Genomic DNA, 11,618 nt, shown 5'->3' on the forward strand with positions numbered 1-11,618 from the left:
TCCTGTAATCAGAGATAATTTTACAGGTTATTTTACCTATTAAAAGATTCAACTCAGCAATTACACCAGACATTCAGATATCCTGTTGTGATTCAGGTTGAAGGTTTTTTATGGTCTGCATTCTCCCACGTGCTTTTCCTCATGTTTTTTTTCTCTCGTTTCCAGATCCCGTCTTCTACTTTGGCAACACAGGCTACCACGTGGATGAGAGTGATGGCTACGTGGAGGTGCAGGTGTGGAGGACAGGGACTGATCTTTCCAAAGGAGGAACTGTCACAGTGCGCTCCAGAAAGACAGATCCGGTCTCAGCTGAAGGTATCTGCTGGTCCCCTTCTCTAACGGCGTTGTCTAGTTTATTCTTAGATAAATGTAAATCACAGAAAACAAAAGATTTAAGATGTCACATTGATAGTCATTTTGAGCTCAACTGTGCAAACAGATTTCAGCACTGAATATGTTGAGTGGATGGCCTAGGGGAATGTAAACACTGGTTAAAGGTGGGGGGAGAGGAGCTAGGGCTTTTCTGTTCAGACCATGTCTTATACGCGCTGGATCTACACATTGTTGTGAGGATAATGACAGTCTGACTGAGAATAGAGCTTCAGGAATGCATGCCAATTGTTCTGCTTGTTCCTAACCGCTTTCGACTGTAAGACTGGTTGCTATCCCTTCAAGTCTGCCCTATAGCGTCTATTATCTGGTTCCCCCAGGCAGTCTTCTCTTCTTTGCACAGATTCCTAATATCTCTACTCCTGCTTGCTTTTTAACTGCAAAAATAACCAAAATCTAATCATATGCAGCATGTTAGAAATTCAGACTCACACTTACACACATAAGTGGGTCATAAGTACATGAAAAAAAAAAGCCTGGGGGCAAAGTTTGAGCTCTCAATACTCAGACTCTTCACGGAATAGCAGATGAATAACCTGTCAGCACTCATGGAGATGTCCAGATTCTAGCAGTGCTGCTTTAATATCACAACAAATTCCAATTGTTCATGCCTATGAAACATGAAATAGAAACAGGGATTTTGCTAGCATGAAGTATAGAACTTTTCAACTTGCTTGCAGCCTGAGATTCACAAATGCATTATGAACATGAGAGCTGTTGTCAAGAAAAATATGGGCATGTACTGTAGTTGATTTTTGCTATATGCACTACGTTTTATAAACACTGTTCTTTGAAACACGTCTGACCTATATTGTGTTGTGGGGCAGCTGGTGTGGATTACGTGGGGATCAGCAGGAATCTAGACTTTGCACCAGGGGTCACCATGCAGACAGTTCGTGTGACAATCCTGGATGATCTGGGTCAGCCAGTGCTGGAAGGGCCAGAGAAGTTTGAACTGGTACTACGGATGCCAATGAATGGGATCCTCGGGGAGCCAAGCAAGACTGCTATCATCATCAACGACTCAGTTTCTGACTGTGAGTGAAAATATGGGATGCAATGAGAGCTTATTAACATGGCCACACTTATCTTTATGTATTATTTCTGATTTTTGGATTTAGTGCCAAAGGTGCAGTTCCGTGAAGCTACGTATGTGGGCAATGAGAACTTGGGGCAGATCTCAGCCACTGTATACCGTAGCGGTGATATCAGTTACAAGTCCACAGTACGCTGTTACAGCAGACAGGGAACAGCACAGGTCATGATGGACTTCAATGAGAGGCCTAACACAGACGCTTCTATCATCACCTTCTTACCAGGTTGTGTAGTAAAACCTTACACATGTCCTCTTACATGGTTTGTGTGTGTGTGTATTTCTTACCTGCCCATAGTATTATAAAACACCTTGTGCTATAAAAAAAAAGAATTAAATTGGAACATTCAATTCTGAAATATAGTTGGAATGGTTAATTACTCATTTGTACTTTTTTTCAGGAGAAATTGAAAAACCGTGTTTACTGGTTTTGGTTGATGACACTGAACATGAGGAAGAGGAAGAGCTCCGTCTTGTTTTGGGAAGCCCTAAGAGTGACTCTCCATTTGGAGCATCCATTGGAGAGCAAAATGAAACACTCATTAAGATAAAAGATGATGGCGACAGTAAGAATCCTTTTTTTGGGCTAAAGACAGTGTAAAGGCTTTTGATATCATTATAACACATTTAAAGTTAGATTAGATCTACAATAGTGTTTTTTAACAGATCACAAAGGTTGTGCCCACTGTGACTGTAATATATGGTATGTGGAAATGTCACAGTTATACTTTACTGTCAATATTTCATGGTTTTTCAGAGGCAATTATTAGTTTTGGAGAGACCAAATTCAGTGTGACTGAGCCCAAGGAAAGTGGCCAAGTGTCTGTAGTAAGGATCCCAGTGCTGCGTGCTGGAGACACATCCAAGGTCTCTGTTGTCCGAGTTCACACCAAAGATGGATCTGCTACCTCTGGGGAGGACTACCATCCCATATCTGAGGGTAAATAATACCGCCAGGCACTTTTATCCCTCTAGCACAATTCTGAAATTTGCTCGAAAATATATTTGTCAAGTGTCTTTCCTTTCTCTCTGCAGAAATTATTTTCAAACAAGGTGACAGAGACCATTTTGTGGAGGTGGAGATTTTATATGATGGTGTAAGAGAAATGAGGGAGGCGTTCACTGTGCATCTGAAGCCTGATGAGAACATGGTGGCAGAGACAAAGGTGAAAGCCAAACTAAATTAGTATTTACCTTTAAAGCATCTAATTACCACGTTATCACTTTGCAATCAGTAATTTGTTCCCGTTTAAGAACCTCTCTTAATTGCTCTTATTGTCAATCAGCAGATGAGTAAAGCCATAATTTATATTGAGGAGACCAACAGCATGGCAGATGTGACATTCCCCTCAGTGCCCAGAGTGGTGTCGTTGCTGCATTACGATGACCCTGATGGAACCAGGGGCTCTCTGCCTGTGGCCGGATACCCAGTCATTTGTGTCACTGTATGTCCTAACTGATGCTATGATAAATAGATAATTGTTGTCATTTTCTGTGTTAATGGTTAATTTAACAAAGCTTTGTGTCTCACAAGTCCAGATGAAATCTCTTAATGAGGTAGTATTTAACAGATGTGCACACTTTTTTTATTACGAGCTACCTTCAGGGCTCCTCGCTGGCATAAAGAAACAATTTTGCTGTAGGTTTTGGTGGTGAATTTCACTTAAATGTACTGTTTCTTTTCCCATTTCCAGGCTTGTAATCCTAAGTACCTAGACTACGACAAAACAGGCTCCATCTGTGTCAGCGAGAACATCAACAATACCCTAACTCGGTATCGTTGGCTCGTCAGCGCCCCCACTGGTCCAGACGGCGTCACCAGCCCGATGAGGGAAGTTGACTTTGACACCTTCTTCACCTCGTCTAAAATGATAACTCTGGATTCAGTGTATTTCCAGGCTGGTTCTAGGGTTCAGTGTGCAGCAAGAGCTGTGAACTCTAATGGAGATGAAGGTCTAGAACTCACTAGCCCCATAGTATCCATCAGCACGGACGAGGGTGAGTTTAGTCCATTTGCTAACTTTGAACATTTAGTGTCTTTCATAAAAAAGAGTTAACCATAACAAAAGCTTGAACTGTTTTTTAGAGAAATAGAATATTTGATGTTGCTTTGTATTTGTCATGGTTGCAGGGATGTGCCAGCCCCGTGTTGCAGGCACAGTGGGGGCCGAGCCCTTCTCTGCTAAGCTGCGATACAGTGGAGCAGAAGACACAGACCACCCCAATCTTATCAAACTAACTGTCACCATGCCTCACATTGATGGTAAGCAATTCCTGACTAAAAATTAAGACTAATAGGAAATCATGCAGAGACAGAATGTTGTTTTGAAACATCATTCGTGTCACTGATCAACCATATTCTTTTAATAAGAAGCTACTTAAGTTATTCACCAATTATTAATGTGTCTGCTGTCCAACTGCTACATGTGTGTTTCTGTAGGTATGTTGCCTGTAGTATCTACACGGCCCCTGTCAAACTTTGAGCTGACGCTTAGCCCCGACGGTACCCGTGTTGGGCACCATCGCTGCTCCAACTTGCTGGACTACACTGAAGTTAAGACTCGTTATGGCTTCCTCTCTGATGCCACCAAAAATCCAGAAGTAATTGGCGAGACTGCACCTTACCAGTACAGCACTTCCCTCAGGGGATCCAGCACACTACGATTCTACAGAAACCTTAACTTGGAGGCTTGTTTGTGGGAATTCACAAGCTACTATGACATGTCTGAGCTGCTCAGCGACTGTGGAGGCACCATCGGAACTGACGGACAGGTAAGCAGTCCTGCCTTGGAGGTCTGGCTCACCTTTGAACCCGTGGCTAAAACAAGCCTTGTCCATTTGCCTAGTTGTTTTTTACTTTGAAGATGAGGTAAATCCTGGCAGATAAAGACGACATTGTCTGGAGATCTCTTCAGTTCCTGAGAGGACCATGGTTTTGTCTTGCTAAAGTAGCAAGTCTCCCCATTTTCCTTTTTTTTGCTATTGGCACATATGCCTTACAGGCATCAACACTTTTTTTCACCTTGGCAACATATTCTTAATTTAAGTTCAGTTAATTAAAACAGTGTTGATAAAGATGGTTTGGAAGCGTACGGGGGGCAAATCATGGTAAAAACCTCCTCTACAATCCATGCTGATGATTATTAATTCATGCCCTGCAGCACTTGCAAATATATTTTGGCTCTGAGGATATGTCGAATTGTATATTGGTTTGCTATTATAATGGGAGATACTTATTTTACATAGCTCCGGGTTTATTTAATAACAAGGGCATCACCCAGGAGATAAAACCTTTCTCAACAAGTGGAACTTTGTTGCCTTAAGTTATGAGATCTAAAAGTGAACATAGCAGAAATAAACACGTCTTAGCAAGTAAGCAGTCTGCTGCCAGTAACATAAACTTGATTGCATATTTCTTTATTTATTAGTGACCACATTTATCGGAGATATTATTTAAAAAAACAAACAATACATTTATAAGTTAGGAAAAGATATTAATGATGTTTTTTTCACTGGTATACATTTATATACAGGACTTGTACTGTGTATAAATTTATAGAGTCAGGCCTCACAGGTTCACTTTGAGCATCAGTGGAAAAAGGAACAGTCTTTTTTGTGGCTGCCCTGTGACCCAAGTGCTCTTCTAAGTGGGCAGGCTGGCTGATTGGAGACAACTCTGTGCAGGTCGGGGCGACTGTCATGTCACAGTGCAGGGCTTAGTGCCCAGCCTAACAGGCCACAGGAATCTATTAAAGCCCAGCAGGTTGTGTCAGAAGGCCATTCTGCAAATCGTTTGCCTGAGCTCTAAATGCCCAGAGGCGTAGGCACGTCTCCACATGAACACAGAGCCAGTGCAGACAGGTACCGCTCACAGGTCAGAGGAAAGTGCAGATACCAGAGACTGCTCCCACTTTCACCACTTTGACCATTTTAAGACAGCTCTTTTAGAGCAGGAATGTTTCCAGTGAGTCAGTATCTCCAGCAGCAGTATCACATATGTAGAGCATTATTGCAGCCACATGACAGTTATAAAACTGCATAAAAATGCAGTCATATCTTACTACTATACATCTTAAACTGGACTTGTTGGTGTCAGATTTCCCTGTAAAGTGTCCTTTAGGTCCACAGCACACACATATACTGTACACATGACTACATGCGTGTTATTAACTTCAATAACATGAAGCATTTTCAAAATATACCTTAAAACAGCCACAATGGCAGAATATTATCCCTCATTTTCTTTGTGAGCTATTCTATGTGATGATGTCATGATGTTGTTATGTCTTTGAACCTCAGGAACAAGACCAGGTTCGCCTTTGAAGTTTAAATGTAATCTTTGTCACTGCAGGTGCTTAATCTGGTCCAGTCCTTTGTGACCCTACGAGTCCCATTACATGTGTCATATGTCTTTCACTCCCCCGTGGGAGCGGGAGGATGGCAGCACTTTGACTTACAGTCAGAGCTGAGGCTCACATTTGTGTACGACACTGCCATCTTATGGAGAGATGGAATCGGTAGCCCGCCAGAGGCTGAACTACAAGGCAAGATTTGAGCTGCTGTTTGCAACAAAGATTTAACACAATACTTTTATGTCATTTCTACAATCTAAGGCCCTGTAAATTAATGAAGTATGCAACCTAAAGTAGTCTGTCATTGTCTTTGCAGGTGCCCTTTACCCAACCAGCATGCGTATAAATAGTCAAGGACAACTAGTTGTCAACTTCCGCACAGAAGCTCGATTCAGAGGCCTGTTTGTGTTTTCACATCCAGGTATGTCACATCAGTTACATAATATGCAGTTTAAATGCAATGCTGCTCTTTAGCACGTCATAATATGTTTCAAAAATGTAAAATAAACAGATTCTAGAAGATGTTTAGTGTAAAAAAGGGTGACCACGGCTTTGCAGATTTTACCTGTGGCTTATATTTAACTAATGATATTAACCAATAAGGTTGTTTTATGTTTGCTTCTGATGACTGATGTCTTTTTTCCCAACAGCTTCACCACTCACCTCCATGGTTATGTGTCCTGAACACCCTGGTTTAACCTTTAACCTTAGCCTTGTCAGGACTGAGCCAACTTACAGCCAGCCTATCCAGCAGTGGATATTCATCTCTGATTTTGCTGTGAGGAGAGAGTTTGCTTTTAAAAACAGCCGCATTTGTTTTCTCATTTATTTTTCTTACACTTTATTCTTAATTAATCGAATTTTTCCACTCAGGTGCGTGACTACTCTGGCATGTACACAGTGAAGCTCCTCCCCTGTACGTCCCCTCCCAGCCTGGAGTACGCAGTCCCTCCTGTCTGCAATCCCAGAGAGCCTCTCACCTTTGACCTGGATATCCGCTTTCAGCAGGTAATTCCACCTTGTCTAACAAGTTACGCCTGCATCAGATTTAACCATTTATTCAGAATGAAATGTATTTGTGTTTAGTGGCTACACTGTTTAAGTGATAAACATTTTAACTACTGTGACAGCAATGAAACACTATTACAAAACCCCTAATTATTTTTTTTAAAAATGTCTTAATTAAGTGGCATACTGAACTTGGTAGTATGGTGCCAGTGGATAATTTTGTCTTTGCAGTTTCTGGATTAAATTCTGTGGCTATTGTTTGCAAATACAGATATATTTTTTTAAAAAAGCAAATAAAAATTAATCACGATCACGTTTTGGAGATTGAATTTCAGAAAATACAATTCCTCCTCTGCTCTCCACATTTACTGTTTGTCTACTTATAAATCCAAGTATACGCAAGAGCGATTGGTCAATAGGGCAAAAGGGAGTCCAACCTGTTACTTGTAGGGTCTGTCTAACAAAGTATCCTGTGAATGTAAAAACAAAAAAGAAGACCATTCAAATCTTCACATTTGGTAGTTAAATATCTAAACTATAAATAAATAGTAAATATGTTTTTTTGTTTTCTGTCTTCTGTGTCTTTTTAGGTTAGTGATCCAGTGGCTGCTGAGTTCAGTCTGAACACACAGATGATCTTACTTTCTAAACGGACACTCTGGCTCTCAGACGGCTCCATGGGCTTTGGACAGGAGAGTGACACTGCTTTCTCAGAGGGTAATACTGTAACATTTCTAAAACGCCTTGAAAATCTTGAAAAAAAAAATAAAATTAAAATATGAAAAGAAAAAATAACATTAAAGGAAATAAATATGCTCCAAGCTCGAAATATTTCTGTGAATGTTTTCATTGCTCAGCTGCGTGGACTTCTTTTCATTCTACAGATCAAAAAGAAATCCCTGTGTGATGAATGGTTCTGTTGATTTGGCAGAAACGTCCCCCATTATTTACTGACTCAACAAAACAAAATGAAAGGAAAATGAGGGCTTCATGAAGTGCCATTCTGACTACTTCCACATCTTTTTCCTAAACAGGCTAATTATGAGAATGCCTGCATTTTGTGTCCATCAACAAGGTCTTAAAACACTTAAAGTCCTTGAAGCTGCTGTCTGAGTCAGTGTAGAGAGTGAGAGTGGCTTTAGCTGGGCTTTTAGTGGTTTTTCCTCATTATATAGCTGAGCAAAGTACAGTCATTTGAGAGAACTGAACCTGCAGGCATAATAGAACCACTTTTACTAACTTTTCATTAAACCATCAAATTTATGCTTGTAATGACTGATGTTTTACTCGTGATGAAATCTTTATTTCTTTTTTATCAGGGGATGCAGTTTATGGGAGAGTGATGGTGGATCCAGTACAGAACTTGGGCAGCTCCTTTATTTGTAACATCGAAAAAGTGTTCCTGTGCACTGGAGCAGATGGATACGTCCCTAAATATAATCCGAGCAATTTTGAGTTCGGCTGTCTGGCTGATGCTCCATCACTGCTTTACAGATTCAAGATCATTGTAAGTAATAAAAGAATATTTCTTATAGTATCACGTGTACTCTGGGCCTATTCAAACTTCATCGTTTCCTGTGTAATTCTTTGACTTCAGGACAAGGCCCAGCCGGAGACACAGGCTCGGGTATTTGGTGATGTACCTTTTAATGCCTTCCTGGCAGTGGATGACCCCGGTGCTTTAGCACTGGTGAGACAACCTGGTTCAGATGGTTTCAGAATGGATTCTACAGCTCTTTTCCAGGTCAGTAAAAACAAATTGAAAACACACACTAAATACTTCACACGATCTAAAATCACAAACCTATGAGTCATTCCAGAGAAAACATTACACTGAAACTATTTAGAGCTAACTTAACCTGCCTTTATGGTGTGAGCATGGTATCCCACTCTGTAGAGATCACAGACTAATAGCTCTAGACTAATGGGTTTTTATTGCGCTGACATTTTATCCCTAACAAGCTGATAGAGAAAAAGACTTAATGACCAGACACAGTCTGTGCCCTCATGAAAAGCTCCTTAGGTTGGCTTTCATAGAGGTTATGATACCAGAGTTATGTATTTTTGGTATGACTCACACTCTCCACTTTTCACCATGTCCAAATTGCTGCTTTTGGTCAGGGAATCTATGTTTCTTGGCTTGTTAACAAGGAAAAGTCAGTATCATTAAGTCTGCAGACTGGCAGGGCATTTTCCAATGGTTAAACAAGTTTTGTGCTTTTCTATTCAGTTTATGCAGTGACTGGACTGAACTGGACTGTGAGGTTTAGCTCTGTTTTAATCACAAAATAAAACTGAAGTTGTTCCTTACAAGAAAATGTCAAAAAATAAAGGTTTCATAGCACATACGTACTACTCTCTGCACGGAACTGTTAGATCTGACTCTAATGGTTATAGTTTAATAAAGCTGGCAGTTAAGGATCTCTGAGAATAGATATACTTTTAGCCTTCCACTAAAATATAGGGAGGAGGTGGCAAAAACCCCTTTATCAATTCTGTCCTTTTCTTTACCTGGGTAATTTGAGACACATGGATGGACATTAAAATAATAGCTGTTGCTCGTTTCAGGTGGCTGCAGGAAGAGAGTGGTACATACACACCATCTACACTGTCCGGTCCAAGGACAATGCTAACCGTGGCATAGGGAAGAGAAGCCTGGAGTACCACGTGATGAGTCAGCACACTGATTTGCTACCGAAGAGTCAACATCGCCTCAGAAGATCAGCTAATGATGTCCTAGATATAGTAGAGGACATTGGTGTGAGTAACAATCGTGGCACCAACATCCTGCACATCGCCCTGGACCGCAGTGGCCAACAGAGGACGAGCCCGGACAGGGAGATCTTTACCAAAGGACAGATCCCTCGAGAGCTCAAAGAGAGGGACGGTGACGACAGCCTGGTTTTGATGATTGGTATCTTTGTGGGGCTGCTACTTACCGTTCTCGTCATCATTGTGGTGGTGTTACTAGTTCGGTCCAAACAAGAGAAGAAAGAAGTGCCCAGGAACTCCAGCAGCGCAGAGCCCATGATGACACAAAACATCAGTGACAGCTCAGAGGTCTAACTGACAGACTGAAGATCGAGAAAGTTATTTTATGTTGCAAGTGCCTCACATTTACATAAAAAAACTGAAGATTGCGTGTGAAACAACACAAACTACAAGAGCTTTGATTCTATTCAGAAATCTACTTGAAATATTGCATCACTCCTCATGCTGGAGAGTGGTCTGGACACTAGGAAACGGACAGTGTTAGTAGCTGTTTTAAGGCACTTGCCAAGTTGTCACTTATTAATTGGCCTTTGATGCCACTTGATCCAAAAAGGTGTTATTAGGTTTCCAAAGGTGCTACAGAAGATGCCTCTTACCTTGAATGGTGTTTGGTGTTTTGCTGAGTAGGTCTAGAGAGGCCGGATATTTTGCATTTGCTGACACTGTCCACAGTACGCTTTCACTGGAAAAACCTGTCTGTTCTTACAGAGAATGATTCGATTCTGTGTGTGCCTAAGAAGTCACAGGACTTTACGGTTTTATGATGTAAAATGTGTGTCCTGTGTGTTCAGTAAAACGCTCAATTGAAAATCATCCAAGTGAATATAATTTTCTTGTGCTTATGTTCTTGCATGCAATTAATTTTTGTACTTTAGGATTTTAAAAAAGTCTCACTGCTGATTTAAACTGGCTTGTGGCAAATGTGTCTGATCTACTGTACTTCCACATGTTTGTATTTTACAGTATATCCCATGAGAAACTGTATTTATCTAATGGTTATTGTTCTTCTCTTAGTTAACATATGACACTGAATCAGATAGGGGAACTTAAACAGTTCTCTTAAAGGATCCTGTGGTGTTACAGCAGCTTTCGGGATAGCTGGTCTGCAGTGTACAGTGTAGTGTAGTAATGGTTTCACATCCATTATTTTTAACAGGAACTACATTCATAACTGGTACGCTTAAATTCTACTGTAAGTGTTGCCTACTGTAGCTTTGTAGAGCTTGCTAAATCCCTTTCTCAACAGGGCTACATGTTGACTGTGCTTTTTTTATGCTTTATTTCACTTAAAGGGAATGAAATGTTTAATCTGCAATCATTCTCTCTTTGATTTTTTGATATTTTGGTTTTAAATATATTTATTTTCCAAGTATTGTTCTGTTGACACAAATCAATCCTTTTCCACCTTTGATTTTGATTCATCAAATCTTTTTTTCTCAAACGGTATGACATGCTTATTATTGTGATATTGCAGTAGATATTAACAGTTTGCATTGAAAGAAAAAATGCTAAAAACTTTATCCATGTTGCCATAAAATCTGATTACCTCATACTGCTGTGTATCCTATAATAAACATCAACTTCATAATCACTTTATAAATGTCAAGTTTGTTTGCTTTTTTATTATTATTTTGAAATTGAAAACAATTCTATGCAACCTGTGATAAAATACCTTGATGAAATGTTTATCCACAGTATGATTTTTTTGTTTTTCGGTGCACATTTTGCTTGCTAATCTAGGTTTGACACTGTATCAATGTACTGTGCTTCTTTTACTATACTCTAATACGCTGAGTGCATTTTTTATGCACAATGATGTATCTATGTATATACACATATGTATTACATATAAATATACCATTTGGATGTTTTGGGAACAGTTATTGTTAAAAGATGCATACTGTATGTGCTGTAAGTATTTGTAACATAGACCAGGAAGACAACATGGTCTGCAAATAAATAATTTTTCAAGAAAATAGCATTGAACTTAATGATTTCATGAA

General features: G+C 40.0%; 1 protein-coding gene across 2 annotated transcripts in view; it reads left to right on the forward strand.

Moving 5' to 3' along the window:
* Nucleotides 1-11,591, forward strand: part of frem2b (FRAS1 related extracellular matrix 2b) — a 48,760-nt gene extending 37,169 nt beyond the window's left edge. The window contains exons 7-24 of one of the 2 annotated variants that reach the window (XM_004560589.3): nucleotides 166-315; nucleotides 1,218-1,427; nucleotides 1,512-1,709; nucleotides 1,885-2,049; nucleotides 2,241-2,423; nucleotides 2,519-2,649; nucleotides 2,770-2,928; nucleotides 3,178-3,481; nucleotides 3,615-3,746; nucleotides 3,924-4,255; nucleotides 5,835-6,027; nucleotides 6,152-6,256; nucleotides 6,486-6,613; nucleotides 6,709-6,843; nucleotides 7,434-7,560; nucleotides 8,163-8,350; nucleotides 8,441-8,587; nucleotides 9,412-11,591. In XM_004560589.3, coding sequence (XP_004560646.3) covers nucleotides 166-315; nucleotides 1,218-1,427; nucleotides 1,512-1,709; nucleotides 1,885-2,049; nucleotides 2,241-2,423; nucleotides 2,519-2,649; nucleotides 2,770-2,928; nucleotides 3,178-3,481; nucleotides 3,615-3,746; nucleotides 3,924-4,255; nucleotides 5,835-6,027; nucleotides 6,152-6,256; nucleotides 6,486-6,613; nucleotides 6,709-6,843; nucleotides 7,434-7,560; nucleotides 8,163-8,350; nucleotides 8,441-8,587; nucleotides 9,412-9,909 — 3,485 coding nt within the window. In that variant the 3' untranslated portion in view covers nucleotides 9,910-11,591. The remainder of the gene's footprint in view (nucleotides 1-165; nucleotides 316-1,217; nucleotides 1,428-1,511; nucleotides 1,710-1,884; nucleotides 2,050-2,240; nucleotides 2,424-2,518; nucleotides 2,650-2,769; nucleotides 2,929-3,177; nucleotides 3,482-3,614; nucleotides 3,747-3,923; nucleotides 4,256-5,834; nucleotides 6,028-6,151; nucleotides 6,257-6,485; nucleotides 6,614-6,708; nucleotides 6,844-7,433; nucleotides 7,561-8,162; nucleotides 8,351-8,440; nucleotides 8,588-9,411) is intronic. The other variant, XM_004560590.3, reaches the window with a different exon arrangement.
* Nucleotides 11,592-11,618: the final 27 nt, after the last annotated feature.

Source organism: Maylandia zebra, linkage group LG14, assembly GCF_041146795.1.
Source record: "Maylandia zebra isolate NMK-2024a linkage group LG14, Mzebra_GT3a, whole genome shotgun sequence".
NCBI lineage: Eukaryota > Metazoa > Chordata > Actinopteri > Cichliformes > Cichlidae > Maylandia > Maylandia zebra.